Raw genomic sequence first — 20,529 nt, 5'->3', positions numbered from 1 at the left:
AGACTGCGAGCCAGACCTTCTCATCCAACATCAGTGTCTGACCTCACCAATGTGCTTCTGGAAGAACGGTCCAAAATCCCCATAAACACACTCCTAACCCTTGCGGAAAGCCTTCCCCGAAGAGTTGAAGTTGTTATAGCTGCAAAGGGTGGGCCAACATCATATTAAACCCTATAGATTAAGAATGGGATGTCACTCACTTTCATATGCGTGTGAAGGCAGACAGGTTGATACTTTTGGTAGTATTGTGTATGTAGCAAATATCTTAGGGGATGTATAACCTGAACCAGGAAAAAGTGCTTGATTAGCAGTTCCTCAAAGTTTCAATATGAACATCAAATCTCTTCAAGCTACATTTCTATTGACAAACATGACGTCAGCAGATACAGCGTCAAACTGAAAATGTGTCCAATTGGTCCAAGTCTCTTTGCCTTGAGCAAAGGCTTAAAGTGTAAATGGCTCAACTTAGAAAACAAGTCCAAACCTGCTGAGGGGGACTTCCTTCAGCAGCGTGGATATGAGACCAGCTGTGGTCAGTGACGTCACACTAGAAACCACGGAACGTGCACTGTGAAAGAGAACTGTATGATGGATGTCTCACCTCACCATGACAGATGACGAGGGAAGCTGATGTGTAATTTTAAAGCTATGCCAGTGTGAGTTTCCCAGCCAAACTAGCCACAGTTTATAGGAAAACAAAAGATGTTTGTGCAACTAATTTGTTCTGTTTGGTTGATCATTGTTAGAAGGAAATGAAGCACCCAGACAGTCTGTCTGGAGTCTTTGCCCAGCAGACTGATGTGACATTAAATACATTTTGTGAATTTTTTTGCATAATTAAATCATTTAGCTGTGACAAAGTCCATAGTAGTTTGAAGAGAGTCATTAGTGACCACAGCAGTGGTGAACCAGACGTCTGAAGAGTTTTATACCTCTGAAATCTCCCTCACAGAAAGTTATCACAGGAAATGGTTATGAATTCACTAGTGTGACATAAAGCCCAGTGAAGGTTTTGTGATAAAGGATTGACTAAAAATTTATCTAAATCCATTTATTTTAATCCATTTGTGGTGGAGGGGTACATGCAGGGTGTTGTAAGGCAAAATAGTCCCCAAAGTAAATGTATATTTTTTCAGATTTATGGATGAGTCGCCAGTCCATTGCAGGGCAAACAGACACATTCACGCTCATTCACACCCAGACGCACTTTAGTGTGTCTAACTGGCCTGACTGCATGTGTTAGGACAGTGGGAGGATCATTATGGGGTTATCAGTTTACACATTTATGAGTGGTTAAAGATCATGGAATGACATAAAAATAAACTTTATTATATTATTATATAATAAAAAGTTATAATATTATTAAATATTACTTTAGTCATATCTGACTTATAAAAGAGTTTTAGCACACATTACCATTACTTCTTTCAGCAAAACATAATTCAATCATTTTTTAAAAATACAGTCATAAATGGTCATCATAGTTAGTTCAGATTTGACATTAAAAATATCTCTCATTAAGTTTTTAATTTATTTTCTCTCATCTTCCTAAATGAAATTTTACAAAATTCAAGTAAAGACTGATTTATGAACATCATAGTTATATTTTGACTTCACAATAAATAAATAGAAGAGTTTACATCAAAACAATATTTGTTATGACATGAAATTGGACCAAATTCTGCTGCTTATGCTGATTTATGCTGCTGATTTATGCCCATCAGTCATCTGGGATTTCCTTCCCCATATTTCATCACTGTGTGACTTGAAGCGTTGCCCAATCTTTAGTCCTTTACCATATAAAAGCAGGCAGCGAACTCCAGACAGCATCAGCTTCTCAAACGAGCAGCAACATGAAGGCGTTCTACCAGCTCTGCATTCTCATCGGCCTGGTGATCAAGACTCACTCAGGTCCAGTACCGCCCTCTATTGGTGAAGAGGAGGAGGACCTGGCAAAGGTAAGAAGATACATTGGCTTATTAACTTAAAAGTACATTTGGCTTTGATTCCGTCAGATTTCTAACTGCAGATCATGTCAATTTCACCAGAATTACTTGAAGAAGTTGTACAACATGAAAGAGAGCACAAGATCCTTTGGGCGCATGGTCAGCGAGATGAGTGAGAAGCTGAGGGAGATGCAGGAGTTTTTTGGGCTGGAAGTGACCGGAACTCTGGACGCTGAGACGCTGGAGGTGATGAAGAAGCCTCGCTGTGGGGTTCCAGACGTGGCTGCGTATGCTGTTGTTCCTGGAAACCTCAAATGGAAAACAAACCAGCTGACCTACAGGTACGTAGCAGGTGTGGCTGAGGGTTGAAAGGTTTCTCTGTGTTTCTCTTGGTTCTTCCCAGTGTTTCTCTCGGTTCCTCTCAGTGTTTCTCTTGGTTCCTCTCAATGTTTCTCTTGGTTCCTCTCAGTGTTTCTATTGTAATCTGTATATTGTGGATGTAAGACTTAAACTTAAGTATCAACACTGATTATTGCCCAGTGTTTTAGGTGAATGGTGTCTTTATCTTAATGATAGCTCTTCCAAGTACACAATGGTGTTTCTTCCTCAGGCTGTTAGAAGGTTTCTCCTTGCCACAGTCACCCTAGGCCTGGTCATTAGAGAAACTGGCCCAGGTTTCTGTAAAGCTGTTGTTTAAAGGGGTCAGTAAGACTTTGTGATTTCTTTCCACCACAGAATTGAGAACTACACTCCTGACATGTCTCAGGCTGAAGTGGACAGCTCTATTGAGAGAGCTTTTAAAGTCTGGGCTGACGTCACTCCCCTCAGGTTCACCCGCATTTACAGTGGTGTAGCTGACATCATGATCTCCTTCGTGGTCAGAGGTCAGTCTCCTGTTTGATCGCCACCAAAGAATTATTATCAGATACCTGTAGCCATTCATATTGGTACCTCAGCACTGAAAAAAAACAGATCCCATGCTGGTCTAAATTGGTTTATGCAGGTCACCCAGCATGATCTTTCTGGCTGAACAGCATCCAAAACACAATATATACTGGTTTTGGTGGTGACCAGCCATGTTGGTCTACGCTGTTCTAGCAGGGCTCTTACAGGCAAGATCACTGTGTTACTGCAGCATCAGACTCTGTTGATCAGGGGAGAATCTCACAAAGCAGGATTTCTGAGTTAGTCGGATAACTAAACCCAAAATTTGAGAACTGTCCAACATGACTGTCCTTCAGCTCTCTTTGTTGAGCAGGCTTTACTTTAGGTTTAAGTTGTCTGGCCAAACTGAGATCTTGCTTTGTGATAAACCCCCCAAGTTCTTGTTTGCAGGGTAGATTTAAGATGGTATTAATTTCACAGGCACGTTCTCTTTCAGAACTCATATCCTCAGGTTTCCAGAAATAAACTAAATGTTTTCTTTATCCAGATCATGGGGATGGCTACCCATTTGATGGACCACATGGTTTCTTGGCTCATGCCTTTTTTCCTGGTCCTGGCATTGGTGGAGACGCCCATTTTGATGATGATGAGTCTTTTACCTTCTCATCTTCTAATGGTAAATATGGTCACAGTAATATTCACAGTAAAACATACAATACGATGCCATGTATGCCAACGTTTATTGGTCTGCTACAGGATACAACCTGTTCCTGGTGGCTGCCCATGAGTTCGGACATGCCTTGGGCCTTGAACATTCCGGGGATCCCGGTGCTCTGATGTATCCTTCGTACAGCTTCAGGGATGTCAAGACCTTTGTTCTGCCCCAAGATGATGTCAATGGAATTCAGGCAATCTATGGTAAGCTCTAATTAAAGTCAAACATGTAACTTCAGGTTTTGTCCAATATTTAATTAACAACCTGAATTTTTTTCAACAGGGCGAAACACTGAAGTACCTGTTGACCCTGAAGAGCCTAAACCCACAGCTCCAGTCACCCCTAACGCCTGTGACCCGAAGCTGGTCCTGGATGCAGTTACGCTGCTGCGGGGAGAGATGATCTTCTTCAAGAACAGGTACAGATTGAACTAAATATATAGTTTGAGATGTTACATGATCTCCTTAAGGATTTAGGCCTTCCAATCTGATACTCAGTTTTTTTTTTCAGCCTCTTCTGGCGTAATCAGCCACTCAGTTACCAGTCTGAGCAACATCTGATCAAGAGCTTCTGGCCTGAGGCTCCAGAGAATATTGACGCCGCTTATGAGAGTCCGTCAGATGACTTGGTGTACTTCATTAAGGGTAAGATAACCGGACATGAGGAGAAATGTTGTATTGCTTTTACATAACAGCTTTGAAGTTCTGGCAGCTTAGAGTAAAGCAACCATTGTTGTTATTTAGCAGAAGTACAAAGTATTCTGGAAAAAAATTGTGCTTTTTTTTGGCCCAGTATTTTTTTAATGTAATCAGATTGTATGGTCAAAACTAGTTGCTAAATGACTGATATATATTGTATACAGTGAAAGTCTTACTAGTTGAGAGTTAACGTGGATGCCTGGTCTTGATCCTCAGGTCAGAAGGTCTGGGCTTTCTATGGTTACGACATTGCAAAAGGGTATCCCAAGACCCTCAGCAGCATGGGCCTGCCCCCTAAAGTGAAGAAGATCAGTGCCGCTCTTTATGACCAGGAGTCTGGAAAGACGCTGTTCTTCGTTAATGACCGTTACTACAGGTAGGAAACACCAGAATATTTGGTAATACAAGAGCTTTTTAATAGACTGTTACTAACTAATGGAAACATTTTATAGCTATGATGGCACCACGAAGAAGATGGACGAAGGTTACCCTAAACGTGTGGAAGACGACTTCCCAGGAATGACCGGAAAAGTTACTGCAGCTTTCCAGTACAGGGGTGAGTATTTAACAAATTCAAAGAAAGTCATGAATAATCTGACTCGTCAAATTGGACTAAAATAAACCCGTTTGTTTTATAGCGGTTTACAATGTTGCTCTCCGTCTTTTTCCAGGTTTCACCTACCTCTACAGCGGACCACGCATGTTTGAGTTCGGCTATGGACGACTCCTACGTGTGCTCAGTAACAACTACTTCTTGCCATGTTAATCATTGCGGTTTATATGCCACGCAGGCAGTGGTGCAGCAGAGCCATGGCAACATCTAAATTATAGAGTAAATTATTCAGTTATATATTTTATTTAACTGATTTAAATTATTTTTCATTTCTCTGACAAGTTTGTTGTTTTAGGTGTTCTGTTGTCTCTTTTATTACCATTTCTCTTGTGTTTTGAATGTGTGCAACTCTTTGAGACAGATTTTTAATATTTTAATAAAAAGTTCATGGACCATTTAAAAGAACCGTGTGATTGATCTTTTATGCACATTTCCAAATGCTCTGCTGTGTCACTGTAAACTAAAGGCACTAAGGAAGCCAAAACAAAACATGCAAAGACAAGAGGAACATCCGCCCATCGATCCAACTGTTGTGGGTCATCTTTTTTCACTATCAACTGTTCTTTAAATCAGCGCTCAAGTTTCTGGAAACTACACTCACTACATCCACCCACTTTGTGCCTACACTCACTGTCCATTTTATCAGCTCCACTTACCACTTAAGAATTAAAGACCACAGTCCGTCTCTTTCTCTGCATCATCTAGTCTGTTCATCAGTGGTCAGGATTTCCACTGGACCACCAATGAGCAGATATTATGCGGGTATTGGTCATGCTTTTATGAATTATAATAAGAAAAAACTTATTACGAGGAGCCGTATATTGTTTTGCAGTGTGATTGTTGATAACAACAGAAGAACAAACACAGCTCTTCCTTTAGTAACACACCCATTTGAACCATAAGTGGTTCAATTTAATATACACTCACCGGCCACTTTATTAGGTACAGGTATTAGGGGGGGTTTCCAAGGACTCAGACAATTTGAAGATCAAGTCTAACTAAGATTTACTGAAAAACTCAGAATTCCCTGTAAAGGAATAACAAGTGCCACAAACAGCCTAAAATCCACATGCACTCCTTTCTGATTTTGCCACGCCACAATAATAATATAGTCAAGGTGCTCCTGAAAAACACAAACGCTCTACTACTCTTAAAACTGAAAATGTGGACTGCAGATAAACAAACACCAAACAAAACGCTGCAGCCTGCACTCACACCACAACTAGGCAACAATATATGTAAACACTGCGATGAAAAAGTGTTAATATTTGGATAAACAAAATGTATAGAATATTAATTAACAATGATATATATATATATATATATATATATATATATATATATATATATATAGTAGTGATTTTCTGGATGTTAGTGTGTTTGTTTAACCCTTTCCAAACCTCTCCTCGAGGAAGCCCAGTATTATATGTAGTTTGGTTTGACCAATCAGAAGACACTCATGATGCTGACAAAATCATATGCGACATGACAGATGAGGGAACTACTGTACGTAACCTGGATGCTCAGCTTTCTTAGTAAATATGATGATCCATTTTTCACTGGTCACATCTCCCACCAGTTACCTCATCATTGTGGTACATGCAACACTGGGCAATGAGCCAAGACAGGATATGTCCACACCAAGGTGTCCACACCTTCAGCACAGCTTGGGGGGTCTACAACCTGAACAGTGAAGAAGTACATGATTAGAACTTTCTCAGAGTTTTAATATCAACATCAAACCTCTTGGAGCTTGAGTTCTAATGGTGAACGTGATGCCAGTGGATACAGGTCCAAACTGAGAATGTGCGCAAATAATTGACCAGGCAGTTTGACCGTTTTATTAATGTGCAACTACAATATTGATAAATTATCATGCAAACCTGCACAAATTCTCTTATTTTTGAGCAGTTTTATGCTTAATTTTATGTGATATCTTTTACAAAAATAATTCAATCTTCTTTGATAATTAGTTTCATAGTTATGGAGTTATTTAACTCTCGGGACTCCTGTTCAATAATTCCAAGTGTATTATCTCCATACAACTTCTCCAGCACTCCAAAAGAATTCTCTACTTTATGGATGTCATACCTCAAGGTGTAGTTACACTACTGAAATGTACAGGCAGTAAAGTACAGAATGAACCTTCAACTAGAAATAAAAAATAGTGTCCTTGTTTCAAAATATTAAAGTTATTCCATATTGGGGGGCAGTCGTGGGCTGGAGGTTAGGGAACCAGCCTCGTGACCGGAAGGTCGCAGGTTCGAACCCTAGAGCAGTCCTCAGGGGCACTGCAGTAAAAACAGGCATGATTCTGTACTGGAAATCACTCCACGGGCTCAGGAACACGTCCGGAAATCATTTGTCTTTGGACACAGTTCGCCCTACAGTCCACAAATTCAAGTTAATCATGCAACATGTTTCATGCAACGAAAAAGCGGTATGTCAACACAATGCAGAAACGCTGCCGTCTTCTCTGGGTCAAAGCTCATTTAAAATGAACTGAAGCAAGAAGGAAAACTGTTCTGTGGTCAGATGAATCAAGATTTAAAATTCTTTTTGGAAACTACGGACGCCGTGTCCTCATTTTTCATTACTGTATGACTCAAAGTGTTGCTCAGTCTTTTGTCTTTGATTGTATAAAATCAGGCACTGAACTCCAAACAGCATCAGTTTCTAGAAAGAGCAGCAACATGAAGGCGTTCTACCAGCTCTGCGTTCTCATCGGCCTGGTGATCAAGACTCACTCAGGTCCAGTACTGCCCTCTATTGGTGAAGAGGACGAAGACCTGGCAAAGGTAAGAACTGTAACTCCTGCAGCTCAGAAATGCACTGGCTTTGACTCAGTCAGATTTCTAACTGCAGCTCATGTTAATTTCACCAGAATTACCTGAAGAAGTTTTACAACATGAAAGAGGAGCACACGCGGTCCGCTCGGTCCACTGACCACTCAGTCAGTGAGATGAGTGAGATGAGTTTTTCAGGCTGAAAGTGACCGAAATACGCTCATGATACACTCAGGCATATAGTCCTGACATACCAGTGCCAGCTAGAATACCTTAGAGAGTCTGGGGCAATTGCACGATTGCAATGCGATGTCAGACTGAACCACTTCAAATAAAATAAATGACTTTTATCCTTTTTTACTCAAACATATTGAGCCTTCAGAGAAGTCCTTGAAGAGGGCTCAGGGTGATGATTCACCACTGGGCAAACCTACCAAGCTTGCCTGCTGACAACTAATCAGTTTCATTACTAGCTAAATAATCTAATTTAATTAATTGCCTGAGAAAAGGTAGGCTATTATACACTTGCCATGGGTTCTTGTCAGCTTCTAAGTCAAAGAACTATTTATATTGATATAAACATGATGTTAAATGACTCCTGGCACTTGTAGAAATCCACATAAAAATATATATTGTGAAAAATAACTATACATGTATAGGTCATCTCATACTCAGACTTTCCACCCCCCTCTGTATGGCATTCCTATGTAGTGATCTGCCTGTATACAATATGCAAATGCTACCATAAATCAGACAAAAAGGCTTTCCCACACTCACACAAAGCACAATCATAAAAAAGATTCCTGGCACAGATCAGGCAGGGGCACAAAATGTACATAGCTATTTGGGTGGGTCCTGTTCACAAGAATTTTACAGGGGCTCAGACAGGTCTTGATGTGGGCCTGATGGCAAACAGTCACCTGGCGTCCTTATCTTTCTTAATTGTATGACTCAAAGTGTTGCTCAAGCTTTTATCCTTAATCATATAAAAGCAGACAGCAAAACTTGAACAAGAACAGTTCTGAAGGACAACTAAGATGAAGGCTTTCTATCAGCTCTGCATTCTCATTGGCCTGGTGATCAAGACTCACTCAGGTCCAATACCTGCAAATATTGGCAAGGAGGAGGACGACCTGGCAAAGGTAAGAAATGTAATGACTGCAGCTTTAAAATATGTTTCAAGTTAAGTTCAATTCTTGATGGCAGATCATGTCAATTTCACCAGAATTACCTGAAGAAGTTTTACAACATGAAAGAGGAGCACACGCGGTCCGCTCGGTCCACTGACCACTCAGTCAGTAAGATGGGTGAGAAGCTGAAGGAGATGCAGGAGTTTTTCAGGCTGAAAGTGACTGGAACTCTGGACACTGAGACGCTGGAAGTGATGCATAAGCCTCGCTGTGGGGTTCCAGATGTGGCTGCGTATGTCGATGCTTCTGGAAGCTACAGATGGACTAAAAACGAGCTGACCTACAGGTATGTTAGCCCTTGTAAAGCGCCCAGAGCTTCCTCTCATTGTGTATCATGCAAGAATCCTATTGATGTCTGCTTCTTAACTCTAGTGTGTCTTTAAACTCTTTAGCTTAGGGGTATCAAACTACGTTCCTTCTGGGCGAAGATCAGAGTTTTCCCTCCTCTAATAGATTCAACAAGAGTGCTAAAATCTGCCGAGCTGTAGCCTGGAAGGGACACAGTTTCACACCCCTGCTCTAGCCTATCCTCACTAACTCAAGAAAAGTTAGGCTACAGTGTTTCTTGGATCCAGATTTATGAGTTCTGCTGAATAACTCAAAAACAATTTCAACTGGTAGAAGTAAATAGTGGTCAGTGAAGATAGGATTTGTGGTGTTTTCTCCACAGGATTGAGAACTACACTCCTGACATGTCTCAGGCTGAAGTGGACCATTCCATTAAGAGAGCTTTCCAAGTCTGGGCTGACGTCACTCCCCTCAGGTTCACCCGCATTTATAGCGGTGAAGCCGATATCATGATCTCCTTCGTTGTCGGAGGTCAGTCTCCAGCTTCATCTAGTAATCTCCTCTGAAGAGTCAGCATTAATATTGGTACCCCTTACTGTTTAGATAGAACCCATTTCTTGACAAGGTTATTCTTTCCAGTAGCTTGCTGCAGGACATCCCATGACTTACTATGTGGTAGCCACGAGTTAATTATCTCATCCACATGCCTTAGTACATTGTGGCTACACATTATTTTTTTGTAGAAAATAAATGTTAATTCAGCACAAAATCTCATTTTTCTCTTTAAACACTAAACACTCGTCTTCAGCTTCAGCAAAAATAAGCAGATGTTTCTTGTTTCCAGATCATGGCGATAGGTCCCCACTCGATGGACCCAATGGTATCCTGGCTCATGCCTTTGCCCCTGCTCCTGGCATTGGTGGAGATGCCCATTTTGATGATGATGAGACATTTACCTTCTCTTCTTCTAAAGGTGAGAACGGTCCCATTTGATCAAACCTAAAACATTCACAATGCAATATACAGTTCAAAAGCATGCATGCCATCTATTGGTCTTCTGCAGGCTACAACCTGTTCCTGGTGGCTGCCCATGAATTCGGACACTCCTTGGGGCTTGATCATTCCAGTGATCCTGGTGCTCTGATGTTCTCCATGTACAGCTTCAGAGATGTGAAGAAATTTCTTCTGCCCCAAGACGACATCAGTAGAATTCAGGCTGTCTATGGTGAGCTTCTGAAATTGCTAATTAAATAGTAATCAACTGTGTTAGAAACATCGAGAACTTAGAACCAAAGGAATGCAATTGTCCAATAATTAATAACTTAATTAAAACAGGTCCAAACTCTGATAAACCTGTGGACCCTGAGAAGCCTGTCCCCACACCTCCAGTCACCCCTAATGCCTGCGACCCTAAACTGGTCCTGGATGCAGTTACGATGTTCCGTGGAGAGATGATGTTCTTCAGTAAAGGGTACGCACTGAGACAAGTTTTGGACAATAATTTAAGCTCCTGAAATGAGTCAGGTCTGACCGTCTGATACTGAATTTTATTTTTCAGCTTTTACTGGCGTAATCACCCACAGAGTTCTGAGCCTGAGCAACGTCTGATCAAGAGCTTATGGCCTGAGGCTCCAGATAATATCGACGCTGCTTATGAGAGCCCATTGAATTACTTGGTGTACCTCTTTAAAGGTAACACAGCTTTAACTAAACAGTAGACCATAGAATAGAGTGTGTGTTATGCAGAGAGACACACCGGCTACAATTTGCTGCCAGTGTAGTTCAGGTGGCACACAGCCTTGAGTGTTCTAGTGCTTTTATTCAATGTGGTATGACGTACTATTAAATCAGCTGTTGTATACACATAAGTGACATGTACTCATATAATGACTGAGAACTAATGTGGATGCCTGGTCTTGATCCTCAGGTCAGAAGGTCTGGGCTGTGCATGGTTACGATATTGTACGGGGGTTTCCCAAGACCCTCAGCAGCATGGGCCTGCCCCGTAAATTGAAGAAGATCAGCGCCGCCCTTTATGACCGGGAGACTGGAAAGACGCTGTTCTTCGTTAATAAACGTTACTACAGGTAGGAAACACCAGAATGTTTGGTAATTACTTCAGGCAGGTAATATAAGAACGTTATGTGAAGAAAATAAAAGAGCTTTTTCATAAACTCTTAATAATTAATCAAAACATTTCACAGCTATGATGAGACCACGAAGACGATGGACAAAGGTTACCCTAAATGGGTGGAAGAACGCTTCCCGGGAATGACCGGGAAAGTTACTGCAGCTTTCCAGTACAGGGGTCAGTATTTAGCAAAACTCTTGAATGATCTGACTCATCAAATTGGACTCAAATAAACGACGTTGTTTGAAGATTCTGACGTCTTGTACTCCATCTTTTTCAGATTTCACCTACCTCTTCAGCGGACCACTCGTGTTTGAGTTCGGCTACGGACGACTCCTACAAGTGACTTATAACAGCTACTTATTACCGTGCTAATCATTCTGGGTTATACACCACGCAGGCAGTGGTGCAGTAGAGCTGTAAGAACTTCTAAATTATAGAGTAAATTATTCAGTTACACATTTTATTTAACTGTCTTAAGTTAAATTTCAGTTGTGATGAAATCTTGTTGTTTTTCATGTTCTTTGTCTTTGTAATTGAATGAATTACAACTTAATAAATGAGATGCATGTTTTTAATTTAATAAAATGCTCAATGACACTTTAAAAGTACTGTGAGATTTGTTATTTTTGGTCTGTTCTTTATTTCACCACGTATGCATCTTACCACTGTGCTCATTAGGTACACCTACTTTGGATCTACACTCACTGTCCAATTTAATGCACTTTGTATTTCTACAATTACAAGAAAATACTCAGAAACAGGCTTTAGAAACAGTAAAGAAGCAAGAGAATGACTGAACCTCTGAGTGTACAATGGCTTTTTCACTGCTTAACTTGCTTAACTTCTTAATACACCCACTCAAGGCTGAAATATATTTTTGATCTCATATATTTGCTGGAAAACAATCCTTTATTTTCTGTTTTAGTAGTACTGATTGTTGTCCTGGACACTCTCTGAAATTAACGGTTTAGTTCTTTGGTTCTCTTAAAATATTTTGCCTTATTTTCTCTTTTTTGTATCTTCTGTCACCCACTTTGACATCTTTCTCATTTTCACTGTTCCTAGGTCGTCTTTGTTCCAGCCAAAGCTCCTCTAGATCTTTATCAGTTATGTCCATCATCGGAAATGAGTTATTGATTTTTTCTTTGAAGACAGGTGGCAGGTTCTCCCGGTCATATTTTGGAAGTGTGATGGTTTAATTGTATTTTCTCAGCTTCAGTTGAAGCTTACATATTAGAATATTTGAGATCTGCTCCACAATCAGCTCCAGGCTATGTCTTTGCAATTGAAATGGAGCACTTTCATCTCATGGTGCAACATTTTGAAGAATTCAATTAAGGGATGTCTAGAAATACAGACATTGCTTTGGCTGCATGAAGTTAATCAGCCAATCATTTGTTTGATCCTTGTTTGGAAGACCATGCTCCTTCTCATTTCCAGACTTGGCATGACAGTCTTGTTAGCAGGTCTTGTCCATTTTTGAGCTTCATCGGAAAGCTTTTCCATTTTTCAGTCCACATTTGTTGTTGGGGCCTGAAACTGTATCATTCTGATATTGAATGATTGTGCACAAACGTCAATTGACGTCAGGCTGCCTGTAGATAAAAAAGAGACTCTTGGGCTCTGTTCAGACTGCAGGCACATCAGATTTGTTTCTTAAATCAGGTCTTTTGAGACGACTGTCTATGCTGTAATCTGTAAGTGATCAGATCGGATTTGTGTGTCCAGACATCACCAGCCTATCTGCATGGGTTGATGTGGTAGACATCGGTGTCAATAGCTGCATAGCAATGCTGGTGATGTGGGTTCCAAACACAGATGCAGGAGAAACGGAGGTAAAACATCTCATCCTCCAGGCTCTTAAAAACTGGTGTTTACTGATGTAAGCATAAATGTTTGACACTCTCCTTGAATCCCAGCATCTTTAGCATCTGTAATTTGACATCACTGACATCTTGTGAGTGATACAAATAAACTATGAAATCCGATTTGAGTGTTCAGGCCGTCCAGACTGACATGTATCTGTAAAAATCTGAATTGAAACGTTGGAATGGAGTAGAATGGAATTGGATTTCATGTGGATTTTTGCTATCCAGACTATCAAACATTAATCTGGATATGCCAAAAAGAAAAAGGATTTGGGCTTTCTGAACAAGACCTTATTGCAGTGTGACCAGGATCAACGGGTGTCGTTGGAGTCGTTTTATCCTGTTTAACTAACTTACTGACGGACTTACTGACTAACTAGCCAGCCGAAGCCTGGTCAGTGAATAATCAAAACTGATAATGATGATGAATAATCCAGTATAAGTGTTGTATCATCTGCATGTTCTTCCATCAATCTTGAGTCCGTGATCATCTTCCTCCAGTCCTGCTTCTCTTAGTATACATTCAGCATATTCAGGATAAACCATTACGCTGATAATTGGCAGCCCTGTCTAACTCCTTAGCCAATGTGGAACTGCTCTTATTTTCCATTTCCCTAAATGTTTTCCCTATTCTAAAAGTTCCTCATGATAGAGTATCTGATCACATCTCTTAATGATCTGAACCCACTGAAGCTGACAGTTACTATTGATCCCTCATAGTTTCGGAAAACAGTGATGTTTTCCCATGTTCACTTACAGTTACTTAATCTTTACAGATGTTTTAGTATCAGCCTTTGTCCTTAAAGGGTCTCTGAAATGTAGTTTTGTTGAAAGATCTTCATCCTTCTTTGTTTTGCTTTTCTGTCATTTTTTTTCTCTATTCATGCTTTCCAGGTTCCTCTCTGATTCATCTTTGATGAGCTCTTTGAATTTTATCTTTAGCCTCTCTGAATTTTATCAGTTCAGCATCTGAAACTGGTTCCTGATGTTTTCTTTGAAGACAAGTGGCATTATTCAAGTTATTTTTGAAAGTTGGATGGTTTGATTGTTTTTCCCCAACCCCAAATGGAGCTTGCACATTAGAAGCACAGTCAGCTCTAAGCCACATCCTTGTAGTTAAAATAAAGCTCTTCCATCTCTTGGTTCTCTGATTGGTTTCAGTGAACTCCATTGGTGAGGTCTAGGTGTCCTTTTGGCAGATTGAAGAATGTATTAGCAGTTAAAAAGCCATTGTACTCTCAGAGGTTCAGTCATTCTCTTGCTTCTTTACTGTTTCTAAAGCCTGTTTCTGAGTATTTTCTTGTAATTGTAGAAATACAAAGTGCATTAATTTGGACAGTGAGTGTAGATCCAAAGTAGGTGTACCTAATGAGCACAGTGGTAAGATGCATACGTGGTGAAATAAAGAACAGACCAAAAATAACAAATCTCACAGTACTTTTAAAGTGTCATTGAGCATTTTATTAAATTAAAAACATGCATCTCATTTATTAAATTGTAATTCATTCAATTACAAAGACAAAGAACATGAAACACAACAAGATTTCATCACAACTGAAATTTAACTTAAGACAGTTAAATAAAATGTGTAACTGAATAATTTACTCTATAATTTAGAAGTTCTTACAGCTCTACTGCACCACTGCCTGCGTGGTGTATAACCCAGAATGATTAGCACGGTAATAAGTAGCTGTTATAAGTCACTTGTAGGAGTCGTCCGTAGCCGAACTCAAACACGAGTGGTCCGCTGAAGAGGTAGGTGAAATCTGAAAAAGATGGAGTACAAGACGTCAGAATCATCAAACAACGTCGTTTATTTGAGTCCAATTTGATGAGTCAGATCATTCAAGAGTTTTGCTAAATACTGACCCCTGTACTGGAAAGCTGCAGTAACTTTCCCGGTCATTCCCGGGAAGCGTTCTTCCACCCATTTAGGGTAACCTTTGTCCATCGTCTTCGTGGTCTCATCATAGCTGTGAAATGTTTTGATTAATTATTAAGAGTTTATGAAAAAGCTCTTTTATTTTCTTCACATAACGTTCTTATATTACCTGCCTGAAGCAATTACCAAACATTCTGGTGTTTCCTACCTGTAGTAACGTTTATTAACGAAGAACAGCGTCTTTTCAGTCTCCCGGTCATAAAGGGCGGCGCTGATCTTCTTCAATTTACGGGGCAGGCCCATGCTGCTGAGGGTCTTGGGAAACCCCTGTACAATATCATAACCATTCACAGCCCAGACCTTCTGACCTGAGGATCAAGACCAGGCATCCACATTAATTCTCAGTCATTATATGAGTACATGTCACTTATGTGTATACAACAGCTGATTTAATAGTACGTCATACCACATTGAATAAAAGCACTAGAACACTCAAGGCTGTGTGCCACCTGAACTACACTGGCAGCAAATTGCAGCCGGTGTGTCTCTCTGCATAACACACACTCTATTCTATGGTCTACTGTTTAGTTAAAGCTGTGTTACCTTTAAAGAGGTACACCAAGTAATTCAATGGGCTCTCATAAGCAGCGTCGATATTATCTGGAGCCTCAGGCCATAAGCTCTTGATCAGACGTTGCTCAGGCTCAGAACTCTGTGGGTGATTACGCCAGTAAAAGCTGAAAAATAAAATTCAGTATCAGACGGTCAGACCTGACTCATTTCAGGAGCTTAAATTATTGTCCAAAACTTGTCTCAGTGCGTACCCTTTACTGAAGAACATCATCTCTCCACGGAACATCGTAACTGCATCCAGGACCAGTTTAGGGTCGCAGGCATTAGGGGTGACTGGAGGTGTGGGGACAGGCTTCTCAGGGTCCACAGGTTTATCAGGGTTTGGACCTGTTTTAATTAAGTTATTAATTATTGGACAATTGCATTCCTTTTGGTTCTAAGTTCTCGATGTTTCTAACACAGTTGATTACTATTTAATTAGCAATTTCAGAAGCTCACCATAGACAGCCTGAATTCTACTGATGTCGTCTTGGGGCAGAAGAAATTTCTTCACATCTCTGAAGCTGTACATGGAGAACATCAGAGCACCAGGATCACTGGAATGATCAAGGCCCAAGGAGTGTCCGAATTCATGGGCAGCCACCAGGAACAGGTTGTAGCCTGCAGAAGACCAATAGATGGCATGCATGCTTTTGAATTGTATATTGCATTGTGAATGTTTTAGGTTTGATCAAATGGGACCGTTCTCACCTTTAGAAGAAGAGAAGGTAAATGTCTCATCATCATCAAAATGGGCATCTCCACCAATGCCAGGAGCAGGGGCAAAGGCATGAGCCAGGATACCATTGGGTCCATCGAATGGGGACCTATCGCCATGATCTGGAAACAAGAAACATCTGCTTATTTTTGCTGAAGCTGAAGACGAGTGTTTAGTGTTTAAAGAGAAAAATGAGATTTTGTGCTGAATTAACATTTATTTTCTACAAAAAAATAATGTGTGGCCACAATGTACTAAGGCATGTGGATGAGATAATTAACTCGTGGCTACCACATAGTAAGTCATGGGAACAAGGTAAGTCATAGTAATTAATTAAGTCAGACTTAACAAGATAATTAAGTCATAACCATGAGTCATGGAGACGTGGAGATGAGATAATTTAGTCATTGTTCTGACTTAAACTGTGGCAATTAAGTCATGGCTCTGACTGTGTAAGGCATTGGGATGAGATAACTAGGTCAAAGCCACGGCTCAGTAAGGCACGGAAATGATATAATGAAGTTCTGGCCATGGCTTATTAAGGTGGGAGAATGAGATAATGAAGATGATTAAGTTGTGGACATTCTCATGTCTTTTTTAAGAGCGAGTGTCAACATCCTGTCTCAACAACATCTACATCTTGCCTTGAATTGTGGAAGACAGTGAGGATGATGTAACTGTCTACACTAAACACGGGACTGAAATCTCCCTTCTGAGAGGAACGTAAGCTTATCAGCCACTAATTGTCAGTGTTGTTTTAGATTTTAGTGTCTGGTTTTTATCATTTCTACCCTGTGGACAAGAACCTGTTGAACAGAGCTGTCCACTGTCCTGCAGCAAGCTACTGGAAAGAATAACCTTGTCAAGAAATGGGTTCTATCTAAACAGTAAGGGCTACCAATATTAATGCTGACTCTTCAGAGGAGATTACTAGATGAAGCTGGAGACTGACCTCCGACAACAAAGGAGATCATGATATCGGCTTCACCGCTGTAAATGCGGGTGAACCTGAGGGGAGTGACGTCAGCCCAGACTTGGAAAGCTCTCTTAATGGAATGGTCCACTTCAGCCTGAGACATGTCAGGAGTGTAGTTCTCAATCCTGTGGAGAAAACACCACAAATCTTATCTTCACTGACCACTATTTACTTCTACCAGTTGAAATTGTTTTTGAGTTATTCAGCAGAACTCATAAATCTGGATCCAAGAAACACTGTAGCCTAACTTTTCTTGAGTTAGTGAGGATAGGCTAGAGCAGGGGTGTGAAACTGTGTCCCTTCCAGGCTACAGCTCTGCAGATTTTAGCACTCTTGTTGAATCTATTAGAGGAGGGAAAACTCTGATCTTCGCCCAGAAGGAACGCAGTTTGATACCCCTAAGCTAAAGAGTTTAAAGACACACTAGAGTTAAGAAGCAGACATCAATAGGATTCTTGCATGATACACAATGAGAGGAAGCTCTGGGTGCTTTACAAGGGCTAACATACCTGTAGGTCAGCTCGTTTTTAGTCCATCTGTAGCTTCCAGAAGCATCGACATACGCAGCCACATCTGGAACCCCACAGCGAGGCTTATGCATCACTTCCAGCGTCTCAGTGTCCAGAGTTCCGGTTACTTTCAGCCTGAAAAACTCCTGCATCTCCTTCAGCTTCTCAGTCATCTCACTGACTGAGTGGTCAGTGGACCGAGCGGACCGCGTGTGCTCCTCTTTCATGTTGTAAAACTTCTTCAGGTAATTCTGGTGAAATTAACATGAGCTGCAGTTAGAAATCTGACTGAGTCAAAGCCAGTGCATTTCTGAGCTGCAGGAGTTACAGTTCTTACCTTTGCCAGGTCTTCGTCCTCTTCACCAATAGAGGGTGGTACTGGACCTGAGTGAGTCTTGATCACCAGGCCGATGAGAACGCAGAGCTGGTAGAACGCCTTCATGTTGCTGCTCTTTCTAGAAACTGATGCTGCTTGGAGTTCAGTGCCTGATTTTATACGATCAAAGACAAAAGACTGAGCAACACTTTGAGTCATACAGTAATGAAAAATGAGGAAGGAAGTCTGAGATCACTGGCGTAAATTCCTTTTAATATTCTACGATAACTGAGCAACAGGCTTCAACTTTGGCACATTTTGTTTTTTTACTGACAATATTTACATAGCAGTCGGGATCCCTTGTGTGTTTGATCATTTATTACACACTTCTATCACCTAAGAATGGCTTAGCCAGGTTACACTAAACACTAAACATTGTAAAATAAAAAATGTTTTAAAAATTATGTCATTAAAAAAAAAAGTTATTCCATATTTAATATCTTTCTGGGTTTTTTTTTTAAGATACAATTATTAATTGTGATACGGATCTTAATATTAAATGCTGGTGAAGAAACTATTTATTTTGGAGTATTTTTTGTCCCTATACTTTCAGCTTTTGGAAATCCTTTAATTCAACAAAATATTTGCAATGATTTTTCTTGATTTTGCAAGGATGCCTTACGTATGCTTTGCAATATCTGTAAAGGAGATGAAAAAAAAAAGTATCAACCTTTAAATTCCCAAAAGAAAATGTAAGAAGTAAGAAAAAATTTAAACCTCTTTAAAATTTGTTTTTAATTTGACATTGTAATACTTCTTTATGCCACTGAAGACGTGATGTATGAGAGGCTCTTAATCACCACTTTGCCATGAAGAAGCAACATATATGGTCAACTTTGGTAAGAAACAAACCTGCTGAGTTGGGCTTCTTTCATTAGCACGGAAATGAGATCAATAATTTCTTAGGAAAAGCCTCCAGTAACACCTCATCAGACAGACTGTGCAATAGTTCCAATTAAAGACGAGAAACACAGTAGCAGTCAACTGACCTGTATGATTTACATCATTACACACTAACAGATGATGAAGGAAGCTAAATTTAAAGCACACCAGCCAGCTGGATTTCCCCAGCCAAAATAGCCTCACTATACCAAAAAACATCATCCATAGTAACTCTGTTCAAACTCATCCTTCACAACAAAACACATCATTTTTCCAGTTCTGCAACTGATACTTAGTATATGAACCCCCTAAAATCCCTTGTTACATACTAAGACTTATTATTCTCTACAGGGACTTCAATGGGAAGTGGTTAAGCCAGTCTTAGGAGATAGAAGTGTGTAATAAAACTTTGTTCCTGTCAGCAGGGGTTGTAATTAATCTTTCTCTAAATACCCCAATTCCAAAGTATTTGGGACGCTGTGTAAAATAGAAATAAATGTGGATTAAAACAGAATACAATGATATGAAAAAGTCATAAACTCACATTTTTATTTTACTCACAATAGAACATAGAGCACATATCAGATGTTGAAACTGAGACATTTTACCATTTCATGAAAAACACTAACTCATTTAAAACTTGATGACAGCAATGCATCTCAAAAAAGTTGGGACAAGGAAAAAAAGGCTGGAAAAGTTAACAGTACCCATAGAAAACAGCTGAAGGTATAAAAGCATTATAAGAGCATTTTAGAGATACAGTGTCTCTCAGAAGCAAAGATGGGCAGAGGTTCACCAATCTGTGAAAAAATGTTCCTCAATGTAAAATTGTAAAGACTTTAGAAATCCCGCCATCTACAATACATAATATGATCAAAAGATTCAGAGAACCTGGAGAAATCCCTGCACTCAAGGGACACGGCAGAGGGTCAGTATTGGATGCTTGTGATCTTCCGGCTCTGAGGGGCACTACAGTAAATGCAGGCATGATTCTGTACTGGAAATCACTCCACGGGCTCAGGAACACATCCAGAAATAATTTGTTTTGGACACAGTTCACCCTACAATCCACAAATTCAAGTTAAAACTGTATCATGCAACGAAGAAGCCGTATGTCAACACAATGCAGAAACGCTGCCATCTTCTCTGGGTCAAAGCTCATTTAAAATGAGGAGAGGGACCATCCAGCTTGTTATCAGCACACAGTTGAAAAGCCTGCGTCTCTGATGGTCTGGGGTGGCATTAGTGTCTATGGCGTGGGCAGCTTACACATCTGGAAAGCCTCTATCAATGTTGAACAGTATGTAGAGGTTTCAGAACAACTTGTGCTCCCATCCAGACAACGTCTCTTTCAGGGAAGGCCTTACATAATTCTGGAAATCTATATCAGACAAGAATGAGACAGCATTCCTCTCCTAAATTAGTCTCTTTACTTCCCAGACGTTTACAGA

At 40.3% G+C, this 20,529-nt stretch overlaps 3 protein-coding genes across 3 annotated transcripts; 2 read left to right on the top strand and 1 right to left on the bottom strand.

The window, feature by feature from the left end:
- Positions 1–1,851: 1,851 nt before the first annotated feature.
- LOC108433252 (collagenase 3-like) lies at positions 1,852–5,140 on the top strand. The gene is made up of 10 exons (XM_037547044.1): positions 1,852–1,958; positions 2,049–2,287; positions 2,682–2,830; positions 3,379–3,507; positions 3,588–3,749; positions 3,829–3,964; positions 4,057–4,190; positions 4,461–4,620; positions 4,697–4,800; positions 4,916–5,140. Exons 1-10 carry the CDS (start codon positions 1,854–1,856, stop codon positions 5,008–5,010), a joined length of 1,413 nt encoding a protein of 470 aa, XP_037402941.1. The 5' UTR covers positions 1,852–1,853; the 3' UTR covers positions 5,011–5,140.
- A 2,410-nt stretch (positions 5,141–7,550) lies between these two features.
- Positions 7,551–11,627, top strand: LOC119266046 (collagenase 3-like). The gene is made up of 10 exons (XM_037547542.1): positions 7,551–7,655; positions 8,869–9,119; positions 9,504–9,652; positions 9,966–10,094; positions 10,185–10,346; positions 10,457–10,592; positions 10,680–10,813; positions 11,049–11,208; positions 11,326–11,429; positions 11,533–11,627. Exons 1-10 carry the CDS (start codon positions 7,551–7,553, stop codon positions 11,625–11,627), a joined length of 1,425 nt encoding a protein of 474 aa, XP_037403439.1.
- A 3,167-nt stretch (positions 11,628–14,794) lies between these two features.
- LOC108417402 (collagenase 3-like) lies at positions 14,795–18,262 on the bottom strand. The gene is made up of 10 exons (XM_037547499.1): positions 18,158–18,262; positions 17,821–18,071; positions 17,288–17,436; positions 16,329–16,457; positions 16,077–16,238; positions 15,830–15,965; positions 15,609–15,742; positions 15,214–15,373; positions 14,993–15,096; positions 14,795–14,889 (listed from the first exon to the last, which is right to left on the bottom strand). The coding sequence occupies exons 1-10, from the start codon at positions 18,260–18,262 to the stop codon at positions 14,795–14,797; spliced, it is 1,425 nt and encodes a 474-aa protein (XP_037403396.1).
- Positions 18,263–20,529: the final 2,267 nt, after the last annotated feature.

Source organism: Pygocentrus nattereri, chromosome 18 (genome assembly GCF_015220715.1).
Source record: "Pygocentrus nattereri isolate fPygNat1 chromosome 18, fPygNat1.pri, whole genome shotgun sequence".
Lineage (NCBI taxonomy): Eukaryota > Metazoa > Chordata > Actinopteri > Characiformes > Serrasalmidae > Pygocentrus > Pygocentrus nattereri.
Note: the sequence above shows the minus strand (reverse complement) of the source record. Positions and strands in the feature narration are given on the sequence as shown.

Excerpts from the sequence above, each read along its gene's own strand:
- LOC108433252 (XM_037547044.1), top strand. The coding sequence starts at position 1,854 with ATGAAGGCGTTCTACCAGCTCTGCATTCTCATCGGCCTGGTGATCAAG. Across the intron at positions 2,831-3,378 it reads GATCTCCTTCGTGGTCAGAG|ATCATGGGGATGGCTACCCA; the intron begins GTCAGTCTCCTG and ends TTCTTTATCCAG. Across the intron at positions 3,508-3,587 it reads TACCTTCTCATCTTCTAATG|GATACAACCTGTTCCTGGTG; the intron begins GTAAATATGGTC and ends GGTCTGCTACAG.
- LOC119266046 (XM_037547542.1), top strand. The coding sequence starts at position 7,551 with ATGAAGGCGTTCTACCAGCTCTGCGTTCTCATCGGCCTGGTGATCAAG. Across the intron at positions 10,593-10,679 it reads ATGATGTTCTTCAGTAAAGG|CTTTTACTGGCGTAATCACC; the intron begins GTACGCACTGAG and ends TTTATTTTTCAG. Across the intron at positions 10,814-11,048 it reads CTTGGTGTACCTCTTTAAAG|GTCAGAAGGTCTGGGCTGTG; the intron begins GTAACACAGCTT and ends CTTGATCCTCAG.
- LOC108417402 (XM_037547499.1), bottom strand. The coding sequence starts at position 18,262 with ATGAAGGCGTTCTACCAGCTCTGCGTTCTCATCGGCCTGGTGATCAAG. Across the intron at positions 15,374-15,608 it reads CTTGGTGTACCTCTTTAAAG|GTCAGAAGGTCTGGGCTGTG; the intron begins GTAACACAGCTT and ends CTTGATCCTCAG. Across the intron at positions 14,890-14,992 it reads TGCAGCTTTCCAGTACAGGG|ATTTCACCTACCTCTTCAGC; the intron begins GTCAGTATTTAG and ends CATCTTTTTCAG.